The sequence below is a fragment of the Eriocheir sinensis genome, chromosome 24 (assembly GCF_024679095.1).
Source record: "Eriocheir sinensis breed Jianghai 21 chromosome 24, ASM2467909v1, whole genome shotgun sequence".
NCBI classification, from domain to species: domain Eukaryota; kingdom Metazoa; phylum Arthropoda; class Malacostraca; order Decapoda; family Varunidae; genus Eriocheir; species Eriocheir sinensis.
In genome coordinates, this window is record NC_066532.1 from 7,177,991 (window position 1) to 7,198,718 (window position 20,728).

The following is a 20,728-nucleotide window of genomic DNA, read 5'->3' on the forward strand; positions in this document are numbered from 1 at the left end:
GATACTGAACACCTTATCCTCACTTGTCAATTCTCGTCCACAGGTGGTATTATGGTAGGATAACACGGGCCGACGCAGAGAAGCTCCTGCACAATAAGCACGAAGGAGCTTTTCTTATAAGGGTCAGCGAAAGTTCTCCAGGAGACTTCTCCCTCTCAGTCAAGTATGTTTGGTTTGAATATCATCACTAGCATGTATCATCCCACTGCAGGACAAAGGCAGTTCCTAAACGCTTCCATTAGTTTCCATCTCTCTCTTGCTTCCAGCTTTGATGTAGGTGTTCCATGGACGTCTTACCTTCATAACACCCTTGTATAGCAGTTATTTCCCAGTTTGTCACTCTTTTGTCCATCAGTTGTCCTGCATTTGTATCCAGACCATTGGTATTGCTTGATCATAATTGATGTAAAAAAGTTCTCTATTTTTATTTGTTCTCTTAAGACTCTTATACATTTGCAGTTTTTCTTATCCAGATTTGTTGAATGTAAAACTTGATATTACTTAATTTTTCATATAGATTCATTATGTTAGCAGACACTATATTCAGTTTTGGTGTGTCTAAAACAGTGCCTCAGTGCCTACAGCAGCCTCATTCCTTAACCCCTATACTGTGGCTGTGAGTGTCACATGTATATGTTCCTGGGAAGGCATAGTTTTAATTGGAGACGTGGAATTCTGGGACACATTATCTTCCCCGAGTCACACACAGTTTATCACCAAAGTCTGTGTCCTAGCCCCCATAGTGATGGCTGCACATGGGGTTTTAGTTTCCTTATAAGAGTGCTTTGCAACAAATATGGTGAAAAAAAAAATGATAGTTAAGTGAACAGAGGGAGGGAGAGAAGAGAGAGGATGAAGGCACGGAGGGAAGATTCAAAGGCGCAGGAGCGTGGGAGGGAAGAGACAAAGGTGCAGGAGCGTGGGAGGGAAGAGACAAAGGTACAGGAGCGTGGGAGGGAAGAGACAAAGGTACAGGAGTGTGGGAGGGAAGAGACAAAGGTACAGGAGCATGGGAGGGAAGAGACAAAGGTGCAGGAGCGTGGGAGGGAAGAGACAAAGGTACAGGAGTGTGGGAGGGAAGAGACAAAGGTACAGGAGTGTGGGAGGGAAGAGACAAAGGTACAGGAGTGTGGGAGGGAAGAGACAAAGGTGCAGGAGCATGGGAGGGAAGAGACAAAGGTACAGGAGCATGGGAGGGAAGAGACAAAGGTGCAGGAGCGTGGGAGGGAAGAGACAAAGGTGCAGGAGCGTGGGAGGGAAGAGACAAAGGTGCAGGAGCATGGGAGGGAAGAGACAAAGGTGCAGGAGCGTGGGAGGGAAGAGACAAAGGTGCAGGAGCGTGGGAGGGAAGAGACAAAGGTGCAGGAGCGTGGGAGGGAAGAGACAAAGGTGCAGGAGCGTGGGAGGGAAGAGACAAAGGTGCAGGAGCATGGGAGGGAAGAGACAAAGGTACAGGAGTGTGGGAGGGAAGAGAGGGAGGGTAACAAGGAGGGAGAGAAGGAATAGATGGAGGGAGGAAAGAAGGTGGGGAGGAGGAGAAGAATGGAAGGGAGACAAGGAATTTAAGATAAACAAGTGCAGATAGATTGAGAGTGGCTAGGAAGCTACCCCCACCCCCCGAACACTGAACACAGCACACTCTCATGCTGAAAGTTACACCTCTCCTTCACCTTGCCACAGATACATCTCTCAACCTCAAGAGTTCAGGTTTTTTGCATTTTAAAGACAAAGGAATAATGAGTATTGCTGCTTAGTTTAACACAATAAAGGCATGGAGAGCTGCACAATTGAAGGTTGAAAACAATCTATTAAAACTCCTCCGTGTGTGGAGAGAGACATTTGCTGAACGACCCTGCAGCTTAGGGGTTAACCTCTAACCGATCTATCGTGACAGCTTGAAGTGGTCTGCTGCTTCACTAGTTTTTCAGTAATTATCAGTCATTTAAAACATGCTTGACATGTCCATGACAAATTGTTTTGGTATTTGAAAATTTAATTTAGGGTGATAAGCAACTGGTTTAGTGGTGATAGGTTGTTATTTGAGTGGCGTGAGGTTACTATCCTTCCTGGCAATAGGTTACTATTTTGGTGGCATTAAATAACTACAATAATAGTCTGTTTCCCTTTTTGTGTCCTTTCCCAACAGATATGTGACTGTGGCCCATACACACAAACACTGCTTGCTTGTTGTTAGTGAGCCTTTCTGCTTAGTAACAGTTAGCTAAAATGTCTACACAGACTGGGTGCAATTGCAGTTAACTTCCCACTACTTTGTCATTGCTATCTTCTTCTGCAGCCTAATTCCTGCTACCTTAAGAGTACTCTTATCTGATGAAGTGCACTATTTTACAAGCAATACTTATAACAGCTTGGAGACCTTTCTCATAGTGGTCCAAAAATATTGATTATTGTAAAAATAATTTATTGTTATATTTGCTCTTTTGATAACCTATTTACCCACTTACAGGATGATTTGCATTATGAGGCCCCAAAGCATGATTCCCCATTGGGCCCATTCAAGACTAGAACCAGCACTGGATATGAAGTGTTAACTTGTTTTCTGTCTTTCTCCCTCAAGGTGTGGTGATGGTGTTCAACATTTTAAGGTTCTAAGAGATGCACAAGGCAAATTTTTCCTGTGGGTTGTCAAATTCAACTCCTTAAACGAACTGGTCGAGTATCACCGATCAGCTTCAGTCTCCCGCTCACATGACATCAAGCTCAAAGACATGACGCCAGAAGAGGTCAGTGAATCTTGATCTTATGTGCCGTCTTACCAGAGTTTACCAGTAAAAGAGATGAGAGTGAAGATCTGGATTAACTCTTGCATTATAAAATTGGATGGATAACATAAGGATAAACTTTTGTAGATGGTCAGGTTAATCTGTTGTGGCATTTTTTTCTTAGAATGAGGACAGATTCAGTTTTACACATCATCATTGACTACATTGATAATACCACCACTAGACAAAGGCCTTTCCCAACTCCATCCTGCTTCAGCTAAGGTTCTAATTTCACTTTTCCACCTCTTCTGTCTGATGTAAGTGTACTCATTCTGTTCCAGCAAAGGTTCTAATTTCACTATTGCTCCTGCTTAAAACTTGTCAAAATGTTGAGAAGTGCTTTCCAAACAGTGAAAAAGAGTAGGTACAGTAAACCTTCGATATAATGGACCCGCTTATAACAGATTTCAGATATAACGGACAAGGTCAGAGTCAGAAATCCACGGGGACCTACCGAGAATAGTTTTTGAACCACCCTCTTCCGGTAACTACAACAGCGTCTGCTAGCCACCTGGAGCTCCTCCCTTTTTCTGCTGCCCATCCTTGGGTTATCATATTCTTTTTCCAGCCCACCTGATGAAACGTTTTCCGCCTTGTGGTTCACTTTCAAATGAAGAACGTATTTGTACCACAAGAAAGTCTTATTCATCAATCCAGGTCGTAAATGTAATGGAAAATAGCTAAGTGTTTGTGAATGTTGGTACTGACACAGCTTAAGGGGGTCAAGGGGTGCAAAGCCCCCCCCCGTTAGGTAGGTTAGGTTATGTTATGTTGGGTTAGTAAATTTATTCGGCACACGGTGTGGGGGATGGAAATACACAGCGCGGGACAGGACATGGCAGCGGCTTGCGTGGTCCAATTCGCAGGCCAGTGTTGTGAGAAATACCTCCTCTCAGAAATAAGTGTCTGCTGTCCACCACGCATGTGCACTGAGGGAATACACAGGAGGAAAAACATTGATTTGCCTGGTATTGTTCTAGTTTGTCTGCTTGTGATCTTTGTGGGCAGTGAGTGAAATGCAGAAACAGTAAGCAAATTGAACATTTCTCTCTGCGAGTTATTTTGCGACTGCAGCTGCGGGATGTAGCGGAGCTGCCTTGTATAGGCCAACCGGCGGCTTGCAGACTCCTTACGTTCTTATGTTCTTATGTACAACAGGAATTGAAAAGTCAATCATTTAATGATTTGTGACAAACAGTTATCAGATTATTTCATAACACCCCAAAAACTACCCACCCAAAAAGTTTTTTCTGCCAGTGCGAGATTGGTGCACTTGTAAAATTTTACCCATTCCTGTAACAATACGCCCCCCCACGCAGGGCCCCACTGCCAACCTGCTGGCAGCCTCAGTGCATCACAGTCCATCGCCAAGACAACATACACAATAAAAAAATATATATATATACCTACGTTTATTACGTTTGTCAGTATTTTTTTTATTTTTTTTATTTTTTATTTTTTTTTTACGACGGTTTTAACGGACTTTCAGCATTAACAGAATAAGGTCCCCCCACAATAAGACTGTTATATCGAGGGTTTACTGTATTTAGAAATGCCAAAAGGGAAAGATGTCATATAATGGTCAAATAACAGGTTGCCTGTATACTAACTGAATTGTCATTCCAATAGTGCAATTGGCATAAGTGTCCTTAATATTAAGAAGAGGAGCAGAATAAATCATTAGACATCTCCAATTACTTCTATGGTGATGTGGCAGATATCCTTGATAGCAGACTATAGTGTGTGGTGAGCAACCTAAGCTTGATTCAAGAGGTGCTGAACTGCCTATACCCAACCAAAGGGAGGTGGAGCTAGAATAGGTTAACCTGTGCTGTAACAAATCATTTTCAGCCCACCAAGTTAAGAAGCACTATCTTAACCAGTGATGATTCTCCCTTGCAGTTCTTAGTGCAAGCGCTATACGACTTCACACCGCAGGAACACGGAGAGTTGGAGTTCAAGCGAGGGGACGTCATCACCGTAACAGACCGAGCCGACCAACACTGGTGGACCGGCGAGATGGGGAACCGCAGGGGTCTCTTTCCAGCTACTTACGTCGCACCTTACCATACATAGGCCTGTGCCCCTTCCTCTTAACTATTCTTAAATCCTTGTCTTTAACATTGTCAAGAGAGGTACTACTCAATCTTGTTTGTCCCTTGTTCATTAAGGGTGTTCTTCTACCAAGTTTGGTCAAGTTATTCTAGGCTTATCTAGAGAGACTGAATGGGGATTTTAAAAAGAACAAGCTCTCATATGGCTAGGGAACCCACTCACTGTCATAAGCAAGAGAATGAGTAAGGATGGCAAAGGAAGGAAGGATGGCAGGCTACCACAAGTACAGTCAGTCAGGGTAAGCACTTATTTTTTATTCTTTTTTTATGGTAAAGAAGGCAGGCAAAGGGCAGGGCAAAACAAAACACTAGAAGAAAAAGCCCATATGCAACACTCCTCGTACAGAGAGAACACAGAGGAAGACGCAACGCCTAAACAGTGTGATCACTTTTGGTTAGAGGCATCTTAATACTCCCTTCTTGAAAGAGTTTACATTATGGGAAGGGGAAATACAGACAGTGGCATTCATTTATCACCAGTATGTGCGTTTGGAGATCTTTGGAAGTGTTTCTCACACTGTAAGATAAGCCAGCCATAGGTATGTTTTGTTACACTATTGGTGCCATTTCATACTACTTTCATTCATTGCATTTTTGTACCGAGAGATATTCCCTTGAAAACTGTGTCTTATTCTTGCCACCGACTCTTATATTTCACTGCAGGAGCATTGTAAGTGTCTGTAGGTTGGTGTAGATGAATAGGCAGGCATTGCAGTCAGTTTGCCAGTGAAGCCCCAAACGATTTTTGGAAATTCATGCTCTTCACTTTTTCTTTCACTTAACAATTGGACATCATTAAATGTTACAAGAAATGCATGTATGTTTGTTAGCCTGTTTAGCCCAAGTTATGGCTCACCAATAGAGGCTATCCAGTCCTGAATAAAAGATGACAACTAGTTAGTGATGAGGATGTGAGAAACATTGTCGGTCAAGTGCCATTCCAGCCAAAAACGTGTTCACCTTACCATTGCATTCCCTCAAGATGCTCTTGTCTGGAAACAAGCTCAAGAAACTGACAAACAACATATTTTTTTTGGCAAAGAAGGCAAGGCAACGACACAAAAATGATTAAGCCTGCAACATACTTCTCCCACAGATAAAAGATTATAAGGAGAGATCAGTTTGGGATAGTTTTCTTGATGCTCTCCTCTAGGAAGAGTTTAAGAATCACAGGAAAAAGTAAATAGTGACTAAGGAAGGCTTTTCCATGAATTTACCAGTGAAAGGGATGAAAGATGCCAGTCGACTCTTAAATTAGTGCAGTAGAAGGAATTAGGGCAGTGCCAGAGTTTACCAATGAAAGGGATGAAAGAGTTAAGATGGCAGTGTAAACTCTTGCATTAGGAAGTTGAACAGCATAGGGATGAGCCTAATTAGAAGAGGGTTAAGAGGAAATTTGCATGAACAATGAAGTTATGTCATTTTGGAAGTTCCAGATCTTGAAGCCCATTACGTACTTCTCCATTTTTTATATTTTTGGCTCTTATCCGACGATGTTACTGATAGCCACATGTGGTGTTATAAAATTGTATTCAATTCTCAAAGAGTCTTGTTTGTCAGCTTTTGGATTCAGGCAAAGTTGGTCCTGAAAGACTCAAGAATCAATATGGAATTCTCTCCCAAACTGGCAATCACAATTTTTATACAGGTGAATAATTCTGCTGATGACGATGACGATGAGTACAGTATAATTATAAAACATGTGAATATGTGTGTATATGTACAGACGAAGCCACCAGATGTGTTACTGGTTAATGGTGTGCGTTGAAATGGTGGAACGCAAGAAGTAACCATCTCTACTCGTGTAAAAGTCGACCTTGTGTAAAGGTTGACCGTCCTTGTGTAACCCTCCCGAAGGTTATAATGTGTTCAACTGAGGAATAATTTTACCCCTGGAAAAGTAGTATTAGTAGTAGCGGCAGTGGTTGTAAACCCATAACTAAGTATTATCCGTGTAAAAGTTGATACCCCATGATGGAAAAGTAATGATAGTCCTAGTAGTAATAGTAGTAGTAGTAGTAGTAGTAGTAGTTGTTGTGATAGTGGTATTATTAACCCCTTAGAGCAGCAGCATCCATGTAACAGTCAACCTCCTAAATATGGTTCCAAAGCTTCGACTTTTGCACGAGTCTGTACAGTGACCGAGAGTCTGGTGGAGCGGAGGAGTTAGCCAAGGAAGGGGAGGTAGAGGTTGTGAGGCTTATAATTACTACTTTCCTCTATTTTTAATACTAAGCTAAATAAATTTACTTTAAACCAAATGCTTATTGTTGATAACACAATATAATAATTCATGTTCATAAAGTGCCACAGATACTCATGTAAAAGTCGCCCCCCGAGGCTTTGATGTGTTCCGTTCAGGGATGAAGTCAAGGCCCCAAAAGTAGTGGTAGTAATAGTAGTAGTGACCCCCTAGAAATATAGTGTTCATGTCAAAGTTGACTCCTTAAAGTTGGCCTTAAAAGAAAAAAAAGAAAACATTGAAAATACTTCGGCTTTTCCACGAGTATGTTCGGTGGTCATAAATGAAGTATAAGAACTTGTATTATTACTTAATATTTCGTAGAGTTCTGCTGAAGCCATTCTTCCACATTAAGTAAACGACACGAGGCTATTTGCTTAGAGGTCCTGGGGGCAAGGTTTATAACTATGCTCAGTAGTGAGTTAGGTCGAGCATCCATTTGTTTGAGATCCGTGACTGCATCCATGTCTTTATCGGGAAAAATCTCAACCTTCAGGAAAAGGCAGAGATGCCTCCATTGATCCCTCCACAGCCATGACTGTGGCAGTGATTGCAACACTTCTCTTTCCTTAATATCACTCTGCCCAGAAAGTCCAGTGAGTTGAGCTTAAAAACATATTTGATGCACACTGAAGACTTTGCCTCAGACATGGACATGGATACAGACACAGACACAAGTGGTAGGTAAAGGTCGGGCATCTATCTGTTCCTGATTCATCATTCATGTCTGTCTGCATCCATATTGATGTCAGTGAGAAATTCAATATACAAGAGAAAAGCTGAGAAACATCCCATGATCCTGCCATGGCCATCGCCACTGCAGTAAATGCAACAACTCTTTCCCTTTCATATTGCCCTGCCTAAAAAGTTCAGTATTATCATCAGCCTTTGCCAGTCCACTGCAGGGCAAAGGCATTTTCCAACATTCTCCCTTTATCAATGATGTTAATGTTTTTCATGCTGCTCTGGCAGAAACTAACACCTCTCTTGGTTCTCTTATGCCCTGGTTACAACAATTTATGAGTTGTCACAGTTACTGTGGCTGTCCATTTGTTGATTAATATTCTTGATGTGACCTGCCCAAGTCAACTGCATTAGAATATGTTCAACCTTTATATGCTCCTTAATGCAGGATGTTTTCTTTCTGTCTGTAATACCAAACATATTTTTCTTACTTTCTGTGAAATTCTTAGCTTTTTTCTTTGGATCTTTTATTTGTCCAGTAGGTTGAGCTTAGAAACATGTATAGTACACCCTTCAGACTTTGCCACAGATGATGTCATGGATCATGGATAAATGGTTGCTCGGCCTTTATCAGGGGAGGAAGTACAGAGCAACTTTTTGTATGGAGAACCTTAAGAAATGTTTAACTGAGAAAGCCTAACAACATGCACTGTACATGGTTAAGACTCACCCCATAGCTCAAAGCACAACTTGAATAGTGTTTGTTCCTAGTATATTCTTTTAGTGTGAGGATTGTTTAGCCTATGTTTAGCTTTACTGAATACTGTACACCATGTTTTTGTTGCATTCAAACAATATTTAAAAAAAAACGTTTGATACACATACAATCATTTGTCTTGGGGCATTGCATAAATTTATACAAACCCATGTAAGTGGTCAAATATTTTTGTGACATTGAAAATTACATAACCCTATACATTTCTCATGATACCTATCCATGAAACACTTTTGAGGAATAAGAAAGTAAATTTTAATGTGAGCGAAAACCTTTTAAGTATCCTAGTATACCCCGCAGCAGCAAGTCTGTCCCAACAATGCTCAGCCGGCCACAGTGTCCTCCCCTCGGCTGCCTTGGCCAGCACCGAGACAAGGCTCCTCAAGGCCATGTTGTGACACTCCATCTCGGCATCTTCCTGCCTACAGGGTTAAAGAAAGCAATCATAAAAATGCTTGTGTCATCAATATATTTTAATAGATTAATGATTACTGAAGAAAACTAGTGAGAGAGCTGCCCCCTTCATGCTGGTCCAAGGGACAGGTTGGAGGTGAAGGAAGCAAGCTACTGGCAGAGGCCAAGCAGTGTCTTGACAGAGTGTTTGCAGCAGCGGGGTATAATAACTATGATGAATGTGATATGTTCACGAACATTAGGACTTAAAAAATGTTCAAGAAATTATCAGTTTGCAAGCCATGTGAAGAAGCAGTTAACAGTGACACTGGAAAGATAAATTTGTCCTTACTAAAATTTTGACTTTTTGTTTCTTTGAGATTTTTTTTCATGCATTATACAAAGAAGTATACAAGAGTTAAGGAACTAACCCTGAACTGTTATTCCCCTCAACATGCACTAAAGTGTTTGATGATCCAAAACATACTTAAAAAAAAAAATAAATAAATAAATGCATACACAAAAAAACTTAATATCAAGGGTGGATTAACCACTAGGGTGACTAGGCACATGAGGCATTGGCCTAGGGACCCTATATATATATATATATATATATATATATATATATATATATATATATATATATATATATATATATATATATATATATATATATATATATATATATATATAATTTTGTGTAACATCCATTTTCACTCTTCCTGAGCGGTTGGACGCTTTATGGCTGTCCTCCATTCTACTCTGTCTTCTGCCCAATGCTCATCCAATCCCATCAATGCCAAGTCTTCCTGTATACACATCAACATTTTCCTAGGTCTACCAACTTGTCTTCCTTCCACCTCCAATCTCTCCAAAACTCCCAGCACTGTATCCTCCCCTGCTCTCTTCACATGTCCAAACCATCGGAGTCTTTTCCTTCTGAGCACTGTTTCCAGGTCCTCTACTCCACATCTGTTAGCTACATCTGCACTGGATACCCTGTCTTGCCACCTGATCCCCGCCATATACCTCAGCATTCTGCAATCACTTGCTCTCAATACCTCCATCAATTTTCTAGTTAGAGCCCATGTTTCTGCTCCATACAACATCACTGATCTAATACACGCTTGGTACACCCCTGCTCTGCTCTTTAGACGGATGCTACGATTCACAAGTAGACTAGCCACCTCCCTCCACTTTGACCACGCTGCTGCCACTCTCACTCTCACTGTCCTTTCCACTCCCACCTCACAGTCAGAACATCTCCCAAATAACAGAAATGTTCTACATCCAGCTTTCCTTCATTCACCTCTAGTTCATCCCTCTCAGTTTCTTGTCCTTGCTGTCTCCTTACACATGCTGGGCATGTAAAATTCTGCACTACTCCTACATTTTTGTGGCCTGAGCATCTAAGGTGGCACCACTACCTGCAACATGTGCACAAGATTGAATTTACACCTACTCCCTTCCCACAGCATCCACATAGATATTTTCCTAATTTAATCTTTTTTCTTGCTTCTTTTCTAGTCACCATGTACTTTGTTTTTTCCATATAAATTTTCAAACCTCTCTCCTCCATTCCTTCCTTCCATTTCTTAAACTTTTCTTTCACTTCTTCTGCTGTCTCTGCATTTACTACCAAGTCATCTGCATACAGCAGCTCCCATGGTGCCTCTCCTCGTGCTTCCTTTGTTCATTCATTCATTCATCTTTGACACCTGCTCCTAGGAGCTCCCACCAGGGGATGACCACAGCAGAAGAGTTTCCATCTCTCTCTATCCAGACACTCCCTCCTTGCCTGCTCAGAGTTTCTCAAGGATCTTTCACCCCTCTTCCTGACATACTCCTGCACCCTATCTCTCCATTTCACTGGAGGTCGTCCTTTAACATTCCCTCCCTCTATCTCATTCACATACACCCTCCTGGTCATCTTATTCTCCTCCATTCGCTCCATGTGGCTAAACCACTTTAAAGTCTGTCGTTTCACTTCTTCCATCACTCCACACTTCTTCCCTCCACCCACGTGACACATTCCAAAATGCTCATACACACTCATGATTTTAATGTTATGGAGGTTAAATGTAGATTGAGGCAGCAGTGGACCAACCACTCTTGAGTGAAGCCCTGGTGTGTGAGTGGTCGCCATCATATGTTTGGGGTTAGCCCAGTAGTCTGGTTATCTAGGGGCAGTGGCGGATCCAGCTCCAGGTGAAGGGGGGGGGTTGATATACAAGATGGGAGCCATACCATACCACATTATATATATATATATATATATATGCCTATTTGTGAAATGTATTGACTTCAGTGACCTTCCCAGGCTGCCGAGTGCCCACAACGGCCACGAGGCGACAACTGACTGGCTGCGTGGCTGGGGCCTGGGAGTACAGTACAGTAGGGGTGGGCAGGATCCGTTACTGGATTTGAATCCACCAAATCCTTCTGGCGCCACATGGCGTTTGTTTGTATGTTTTGTATTTCTTTTATTATTATCATTATTATCATTATTATTATTATTATTATTATTAGTAGTAGTAGTAGTAGTAGTAGTAGTAGTAGTAGTAGTAGTATAATTTTTTTTACATCAAAGGATGCGGCTCAAGGGTAACAAAAAGAGTACAAAAAAAAGCCCGCTACTCGCCGCTCCCACAAAAGTAAAAAGTAAAAAGCAGCCAAAAGAGAGGACAATTTCTGGTGGAGAGGTGTCTTGATACACTCATCTTGAAAGAGGTCAAGTCATAGCCAGGAGGAAATACAGACGAAGGAAGACTGTTCCAGAGTTTACCAGTGAAGGGGATGAAAGAATGGAGATGCTGGTTAACTCTTGCATATGGGGTTTGGACAGTACAGGGATGAGCATGGGTAAAATCGTGTGCAGCGTGGCCGCGGGAGGGGGGGAGACATGCAGTTAGTAAGTTAAGAAGAGCAGTCATTATGAAAATATCGATAGAAGATAGAGAGAGAAGCAACATGGCGGCGGAATTTAAGAGGTAGAAGGCTGTCAGTAAGAGGAGAAGAGCTGATGAGACGAAGAGCCTTAAACTCCACTCTGTCCAGAAGAGCTGTGTGAGTGGAGCCCCCCACACGTGAGATGCATACTCCATACGAGGGCGGACAAGGCCCCTATAAAAAAGGAAAGCATCTCTGTGGGGAAGAAGAACTGGCGGAGACGATACAGAACGCCCAACCTCGAGGAAGCTGATTTAGTAAGATATGAGATGTGAAGTTGCCACTTGAGATTTTGAGCTAAGGATGGACCGAGGATATTTAGTGTTGAAGAAGGTGACAGCTGGGTGTTGTCAAAGAATAGGGGATATGCGTTTGGAAGATTGTGTCGAGTTGATAGGTGGAGAAACTGGGTTTTTTAGGCATTGGGGGACGCAAGGTTCCTTTTACCCCAATCGGAAATGATAACAAGGTCTGAGGTTAAGCGTTCTGCAGCCTCCAGTCTGGACTCTTGTAATTCCTTTGGAGAGGGTCTTCTGTTGAAAGAATTTGAATAATGCAGAGTGGAGTCATCTTTGTATGAGTGGATAGGACAGTTTGTTATGGAAAGAAGATCATTGATGAATAACAGGAAGAGAGTGGGTGATAGGACAGAGCCCTGTGGAACACCACTGTTGATAGGTTTAGGGGAAGAACAGTGACCGTCTACCACAGCTGAGATAGAACGGCCGGAAAGGAAACTGGAGATAAAGGAACAGAGAGAGGGATAGAATCCGAAAGAGGGCAGTATAGAAAGCAAAGACTTGTGCCAGACTCTATCAAAAGCTATCAATATGTCTAGCGCAACTGAGAAAGTTTCACCGAAACGGCTAAGAGAGGATGACCAGGAGTCAGTTAAGAGAGCAAGAAGATCGCCAGTAGAACGCCCCTTGCGGAACCCATACAGGCGATCAGATAGAAGGTTATTATCATTATTATTATTATTTTTATTATTATTATTATTAGTAGTAGTAGTAGTAGTAATAGTAATAGTAGTAGTAGTAGTAGTATTGTTATTATTATTATCATTATAATTAGTAGGCTAGTAGTAGTGTTCACAGGAATGATACTCTCCCAGATTTCAGGGGGGCGGCCGTCCACCCCCCCCTGTTCCTTTTTTTTTTCGACACCCCCACGGGCTATATTGAGGCCGTCAGGGTCAACCGCGTACGTCCTCGAAGTGACGCCTCATGAAAGGGAGGGTTGATTGCCGATAGACCGACTCTATCCGCTTAGGTCAGCCTTGCCGACTAAATTGGTCTTTCGACGAGATCTGGCGTGTCACTTTGTAACAAGTGGAAGACGTGAGCGCGGGTTCCCTTTTGTCGCTGCAATACGAAAGCGCTCAGAGCAGAAAACAATGGAAAGAAAGCCTCAGCTGCCACCTTTATCTAAAACAAATAAGGAACGCAACATCCCATCCTCCAATACAGAATGAATCCATATTTTAAGGAACGGATGGCAACCTAAAATTTCTCTGGCCTGCCATGATTGTTAGCGGCTGCCCGCTGCTGGTGAAGGCAAAAGGAAGGGGGGAGACTGGGAGAGATGTTACGACGCGTATTTTACACGTATTTCTGGACGATCCTTGACAAATATAATTGTATAGACTGGTTTTGTGGTTCACCGAAAAATGCGCTCAATACATTTAAAAAAAAACACTGAAGTTTATCTACTCAACCATTCAGACAGGCAATATGGAGCAAAAAGTTATTCCGTTTCGTATTTGAAGAAAAATAAAAACCCACAAAAGCCAAAACTGGTGATATGATATATGGACTTTTTGAACGACCCCCCATTCTTGAGACTGGTTTTCACCTCCCTCCCGTAATCCGCCAGAGCGCTCTATCTTGTCCATATGATTGGATGAACCAACACTATTTCTCACTTTGTCACTCAACAAGGACAACACGCGTTAATTTAGTCACAGTAATGGGATCTACAGTTCATTAGGAGTATTTCAGTACTAGCTACTTATATAGCGTCATTGCATGCGACTGAGTTTCTTAAAACGTCCTTTTTCTCTACAAAATATTGACAAATGGCATCGTTTCAATTTCTTGTTTCTAACGATGACGATGATGTTTCCATACCGGGAAGTTCTTACTTATCATACAGTGATGCTTTAAAATGGTCTGTGGTGCAACAGTAACACATGAATCCCCACCTAATTTACAATTAATCTTAATCTTTAACTTAAAAGTTCCACTGAATCTCAAGTTTAACTTATAGCTGAGCTTAAATGAAAAAATAAGTTCAACTTCACTCAGCAGCTGATCCAGTATGAAAATTTGTCCTGGCAAAAGATGTATTTTTTAAATTGCAGAATTGCGACACTTCAGTGATTGAATATGTAGTAATACTACTTTATCAATGTTATATGATGATATACTTCAGAAATATGGGCATAATAAGGTAGTATTTATAAAATAAAGGTTACGTTTGCGCAAGATGATATTCTTTTTTCTCTTGAATGTAAACACGGACACGCGTTCTGTTTCTCTCTCTCTCATTCTTGCCCCCCACCCTCTGACAGTAGTAATCATGGAAAATATATTGCTTTCTCCCAAGAAGGGGAAAAGAAGGTGGAGAGAGACACACAGACACACACAGAGGGAGAGAGAATAGATACCGTCTGCAAGGGTAGCCACTGTCCCTCATAGATGACATGAATCCGGTGGTACGATGATCCTCAAACATGCGTTAGAGGCCACTCTCACCAAATATACGCATCATGAGACCAGGCCAGGCCCTTCCTTGGCAATTAAATACTTCCTGTTGACATAGTCTGCTTCATATTCCTGGGCCAGTATCCTGACGTGCGTGCAATCTATTGCACCAACAATGCCAGGAAGTTACTTGCACAAATTCTTGTTGTTTCTCTCGGTTTTCAGGGACGGTGCGAGGAAAATCGAATGAATTGGACAGTAATGGCTGGTTGTGTAAGTGAGGTTGTGGTCGGTGATCGCTTTTTTTTTACTGACGACTGTGATGGACAGATCATCACTGTTACATCTGCATTTTCCCCGTGCTAAAGTAACTAAGTAACGCAGTTCATTTTTTGTGTCAATGCAAAAAAAAGGAAACTAGGGCTTTGGGGCCCCGGGCCAAATCCGTTATCCGTTACGAACAGTATCCTGCGATCAGTCTGTTAGCGTTTCAAGTTCTCTGTATCCTCAAAGTATCGTCTCTCTCTTCTTTCTTGAAAAGCTCTCTAGGGCTTGTTGGCTGCGGGCTTGTTTCGCCATCTTGGCGCTCAGGAAATGGTCATAGGCCTATGGAGGTGCGGCCAGCAAAACAGTGGCCGTACCCAGCCCCGCCGCGGCTTCCGCAGCCAGGACCCCCGATTCTTGTCAAGAATTGTGGTAAGCTCCTTAAAATCTGACACACTAGAACAAGAAACAAAAATTTCGCAAGATTTGGGGTTAATTCTTGCTCGGTCTAGGGTAATCCTTGACCGCCAGATGACGGCTTTAGTCTCAGTCCGCGTTGTAAACTCGTAGAAATAGCATCCGTGCGCTCGTGTCATGTTTTCAGCACTACAGCCAGTGTGAGTTCCTTATGCTTTAACAATGTCCCCCAGAAAGATGGTTAAAAAGGATGGTGCCAGGGTTAGAGTAATTGTAATTATAATTTAATTACATACAATTAATTACATATACATTTAATTAATACTATTATTGTAAGTGTAATTATAATTTTAATTGAAAATGCAATCATAGTAAGTAATTGTAATTTGTAATTTAATTGTAATTATAAAATGGAAGTGGTACTGGTCGAGCTCCATTAGGAGTGATGGGTTGCTTATATAAGACTTAATTTGCTGGTGAGAGTCAGGAAGTCCGAGGCGAGCGCTCCGCCACTAGGAGCAGTAGCGGGCGTGATGGGCACATCCAGTTCCAGACCGCGTCCTGTAGCTAACGTGTATTAAACGAGAAACAGACGGTCTTTTGCTGCTACTGCCCCCTGCGACGTAATTCAGTTCACTTCCTCCAAAACCTTCCTACAGTGAAATTCAGTGACTTCAATCACTCCTACAATTACGCTGGATCCTTACACACTACGCTTCTTCTTAAAGTAAGACGTGTAACTGTGAAGTGATATGTAGCATACGGGTGATGTTCATTATGTAATTGTAATTGAATTTGTTTTGAAGTAATTGTAATGTAATTGTTATTTCCAAATGTAGTTATAATTGTAATTCAAAGTTTCTGAAAGTAATTGTTATGGTAATTGTGGTTATTTTTTTGTGTGCAATTACTCCAACCCTGGATGGTGCTGCAAAGAAGAAAACCGGAACGGTGGATACTATGCTCAGAACAAGAACGGCATCTTGCATGCCCTCCTCGATGTGACTGACTCTATCACCTTCCATCTCGAGCGATTCGTTGGGTTAGCTTCACGTTGGTGGTCAAACGTAGTTCCGCTGCCTCGAGAATAGGGAAACTGCGGCTGCTAAACACAAGTGCGAAGCCTACCCCTCGAGAGTAGCTAGCGGTTGCGGGAGTCTCCGTAACAACCGTAACACATTGATTTGTGTTTTATATTATTTATTACTGGTATTTGTCAGTAAAATAACTTTAATTCTGTAAAAAATAACATGTTAAATGATTTTTATATATATATATATATATATATATATATATATATATATATATATATATATATATATATATATATATATATATATATATATATATATATATATATATATATATATATATATATATTTTTTTAGAAGTGAGACGAAATAATAAGATTTACGTTAATTTCAATGGGGCGATTCATTTTGGTTTACGAGTGTTTTCATGTGCGAGCAATATTCCGGAACGAATTAATCTCGTAAACCGAGGTTTTAATATATATATATATATATATATATATATATATATATATATATATATATATATATATATATATATATATATATATATATATAGGCTATATATTGCGCACTCACCATTTGCGCCCTCGCCAATTGCGCGGCCTTAATTTGCGGCCATCACCCCACCATTTGCGCAAGTGGTCTTGCCATTTGCGCACCTCGCCGCTATGGTAACGGCGTCTCACTGGCAGCAAAATGGCGTCCGCTGATTTCTGAGGACGTTTACGAGCTATTTTGGCAGCAAAATGGCGTCCGTTGATTTTCTGACGATGTTTACTAGCTGTTCTGGCAGCAAAATGGCGTCAGCTGATTTTCTTAGGACGTTTACTAGCTGTTCTGGCAGCAAAATGGCGTCCGCTGATCTTCTGAGGACGATTACTAGCTTTTCTGGTTGCAAAATGGCGTCCGTTGATCTTCTGAGGATGTTTACTAGCTGTTCTGGCAGCAAAATGACGTCTGCTGATCTTGAGCACGTTTACTAGCTGTTCTGGCAGCAAAATGACGTCCGTTGATCTTCTGAGGACGTTTACTAGCTGTTCTGGCAGCAAAATGACGTCCGCTGATCCGAGGACGTTTACTAGCTGTTCTGGCAGCAAAATGGCGTCCGTTGATCTTCTGAGGACGTTTACTAGCTGTTCTGGCAGCAAAATGGCGTCCGTTGATCTTCTGAGGACGTTTACTAGCTGTTCTGGCAGCAAAATGGCGTCCGTTGATCTTCTGAGGACGTTTACTAGCTGTTCTGGCAGCAAAATGACGTCCGTTGATCTTCTGAGGACGTTTACTAGCTGTTCTGGCAGCAAAGTGGTGTCTGCTGATCTTCTGAGGACGTTTACTAGCTGTTCTGGCAGCAAAATGACGTCTGCTGATCTTCTGAGGACGTTTACTAGCTGTTCTGGCAGCAAAATGGCGTCCGTTGATCTTCTGAGGACGTTTACTAGCTGTTCTGGCAGCAAAATGGCGTCCGTTGATCTTCTGAGGACGTTTACTAGCTGTTCTGGCAGCAAAATGACGTCCGCTGATCTTCTGAGGACGTTTACTAGCTGTTCTGGCAGCAAAATGACGTCCGCTGATCTTCTGAGGACGTTTACTAGCTGTTCTGGCAGCAAAATGACGTCCGCTGGACCGCTGATCTTCTGAGGACGTTTACTAGCTGTTCTGGCAGCAAAATGGCGTCCGCTGATCTTCTGAGGACGTTTACTAGCTTTTCTGGCAGCAAAATGGCGTCCGCTGATCTTCTGAGGACGTTTACTAGCTGTTCTGGCAGCAAAATGGCGTCCGCTGATCTTCTGAGGACGTTTACTAGCTGTTCTGGCAGCAAAATGACGTCCGCTGATCTTCTGCGGACGTTTACTAGCTCTTCTGGCAGCAAAATGGCGTCCGCTGATCTTCTGCGGACGTTTACTAGCTGTTCTAGCAGCAAAATGGCGTCCGCTGCCGAGCTACAGCTGTCTAACACCCGCGCGCCATCTGCCGCCAGTGAAGAAGACTACCAACGTACACATGTCGTTTCCCGCCATTGCCCGATCACCTTTCCTGGTCTCGTGGTGAGTGGGATTATCCGATGTTTTCTGCCTCACCTTTGCACCACCATCATGAACCCAGCGTCATCGAAGCCTAAACCCCGAAAGAACTCGATGATGACCATCGCACAGGTGGAAGGGATTAAGAAGGTGAACAGTGGAAGAAAAAAGCGAGAGATTGGCCGTGAGTATGACGTGTATCCTGCCAGCAGACTTTTTTTTTTTTTTCCGGTCCATATGTATTTTTCGCCATAGGTTGTTAAATTCGCCATTTGCGCACCTTCAGACCGCCCATATGTGCGCAAATGGTGAGGTTTGACTGTATATATATATATATATATATATATATATATATATATATATATATATATATATATATATATATATATATATATATATATATATATATATACAACATTCTAGACCTCTTCCTTACCTCTAATCCTTTTGCTTACTCTGTCAAACTGTTCTGTCCGTTGGGCTCCTCCGATCATAACCTTATTTCTGTTTACTGTCCTATCGCTCCTGTACATCCTCTGGACCCACCGAAGAGGCGATGCTTCTGGCATTTTGCTTCAGCTCGGTGGGACGACTTGAGGATGAACTTTTCTGATTTCCCGTGGAATGATTACTGCTTCCAGGAGAAAAACCCCTCTGTGTGTACCCAGTGCATCTCAGAGGTGATTGTCTCTGGAATGGAGGCATACATTCCACGTTCTTTCTCTACTCCTCATGCTAAATAGCCTTCGTTTAAGCATGCTTGTTCTCGTGCTATTAAAGATAGAGAGGCAGCTCACAAAAGGTTCCAGAGCCTTCGAACTTCCGCTAACTATGACCTTTACTTTTCAGCCCAGAATCGTGCCAAATCTATTCTCCGACTTACCAAAACTTCTTTTATCAATAGAAAATGTCAACATTTTGCTTCTTCTAATTCTTCCCGTGACTTCTGGCATCTAGCCAAAAATATCTCCTCCAGTTTCACTTCTTCCTCTTTCCCTCCTCTCCTTAATCTTGACGGCAGCACTGCAGTCTCATCTGTCTCTAAGGCTGAACTCTTCGCTCAAACTTTCTGTAAGAACTCCACCGTGGACGATTCTGGGCTCATCCCCCCTCTGACTCCTTTATGCCTGTTATTAAGATTCTTCCAAATGATGTTTTCGATACCCTCTCTGGCCTCAACTCTCAGAAGGCTTATGGACCTGATGGAGTGCCTCCTATTGTCAAAAACTGTGCTTCCGTGCTGACACCCTGCCTGGTCAAACTCTTTCGTCTCTACCTATCAACATCTACCTTTCCTTCCTGCTGGAAGTATGCCTTTGTACAGCCTGTGCCTAAGAAGGGTGACCGTCCCAATCCCTCAAACTACCGCCCTATAGCTTTACTTTCCTGTCTATCTAAAGCTTTTGAATCGATCCTTAACCGGAAGATTCAAAAGCACCTTTCCACTTCTAACCTTCCATCTGATCGCCAGTATGGGTTCCGCAAGGGGCGTTCTACTGGCGATCTTTTTGCTCTCGTAACTGACTCCTGGTCATCCTCTCTTGGCCGTTTCGGTGAAACTTTCTCTGTTGCGCTAGACATATCGAAAGCCTTCGATAGAGTATGGCACAAGTCTTTGCTTTCTAAACTGCCCTCTTTCGGATTCTATCCCTCTCTCTGGTCCTTTTCGGACCTTTCTATCTCTGCAGTGGTAGACGGTCACTGTTCTTCCCCTAAACCTATCAACAGTGGTGTTCCACAGGACTCTTTCCTATCACCCACTCTCTTCCTGTTATTCATCAATCATCTTCTTTCCATAACAAACTGTCCTGTCCACTCATACGCCGACGACTCCACTCGGCATTATTCAACTTCTTTCAATAGAAGACCCTCTCAACAGGAAGTACACGACTCCAGACTTGAGGCTGCAGAACGCTTAACCTCAGACTTTGCTATCATTTCCGATTGGGGCAGAAGGAACCTTGTGTCCTTCAATGCCTCAAAAACTCAATTTCTCCACCTATCAACTCGACACAATCTTCCAAACACCTATCCCCTATTCTTCGACAACACTCAGCTATCACCATCTTCAACACTAAACATCCTCGGTCTATTCTTTACTCAAAATCTCAATTGGAAACTTCACATCTCCTCTCTCGCTAAATCAGTTTCCTCGAGGTTGGGCGTTCTATATCGTCTCCGCCAGCTCTTCTCCCCTGCACAGTTGCTATCCATATACAGGGCCTTGTCCGCCCTCGTATGGAGTATGCATCTCACGTGTGGGGAGGGTCCATTCACACAGCTCTTCTGGACAGAGTGGAGTCTTAGGCTCTTCGTCTCATCTGCTCTCCTCCTCCTACTGATAGTC

The 20,728-nt window shown here is 42.4% G+C and overlaps 2 protein-coding genes across 5 annotated transcripts in view; both read left to right on the top strand.

The window, feature by feature from the left end:
- LOC127002820 (growth factor receptor-bound protein 2) overlaps nucleotides 1-9,421 on the top strand; it is a 39,952-nt gene extending 30,531 nt beyond the window's left edge. For all 3 annotated transcript variants that reach the window (XM_050869040.1, XM_050869041.1, XM_050869042.1), the window contains 3 exons: nucleotides 44-163; nucleotides 2,579-2,744; nucleotides 4,686-9,421. In XM_050869040.1, coding sequence (XP_050724997.1) covers nucleotides 44-163; nucleotides 2,579-2,744; nucleotides 4,686-4,859 — 460 coding nt within the window. In that variant the 3' untranslated portion in view covers nucleotides 4,860-9,421. The remainder of the gene's footprint in view (nucleotides 1-43; nucleotides 164-2,578; nucleotides 2,745-4,685) is intronic.
- LOC127002821 (uncharacterized abhydrolase domain-containing protein DDB_G0269086-like) lies at nucleotides 786-2,572 on the top strand. Of its 2 annotated transcripts, none has more exons than XM_050869043.1 (2): nucleotides 786-939; nucleotides 1,150-2,572. In XM_050869043.1, exons 1-2 carry the CDS (start codon nucleotides 853-855, stop codon nucleotides 1,504-1,506), a joined length of 444 nt encoding a protein of 147 aa, XP_050725000.1. In that variant the 5' UTR covers nucleotides 786-852; the 3' UTR covers nucleotides 1,507-2,572. The 2 variants fall into 2 exon arrangements, 1 of the variants encoding a protein (XP_050725000.1); XR_007756558.1 differs by lacking the exon at nucleotides 786-939 and adding an exon at nucleotides 1,006-1,059.
- Nucleotides 9,422-20,728: the final 11,307 nt, after the last annotated feature.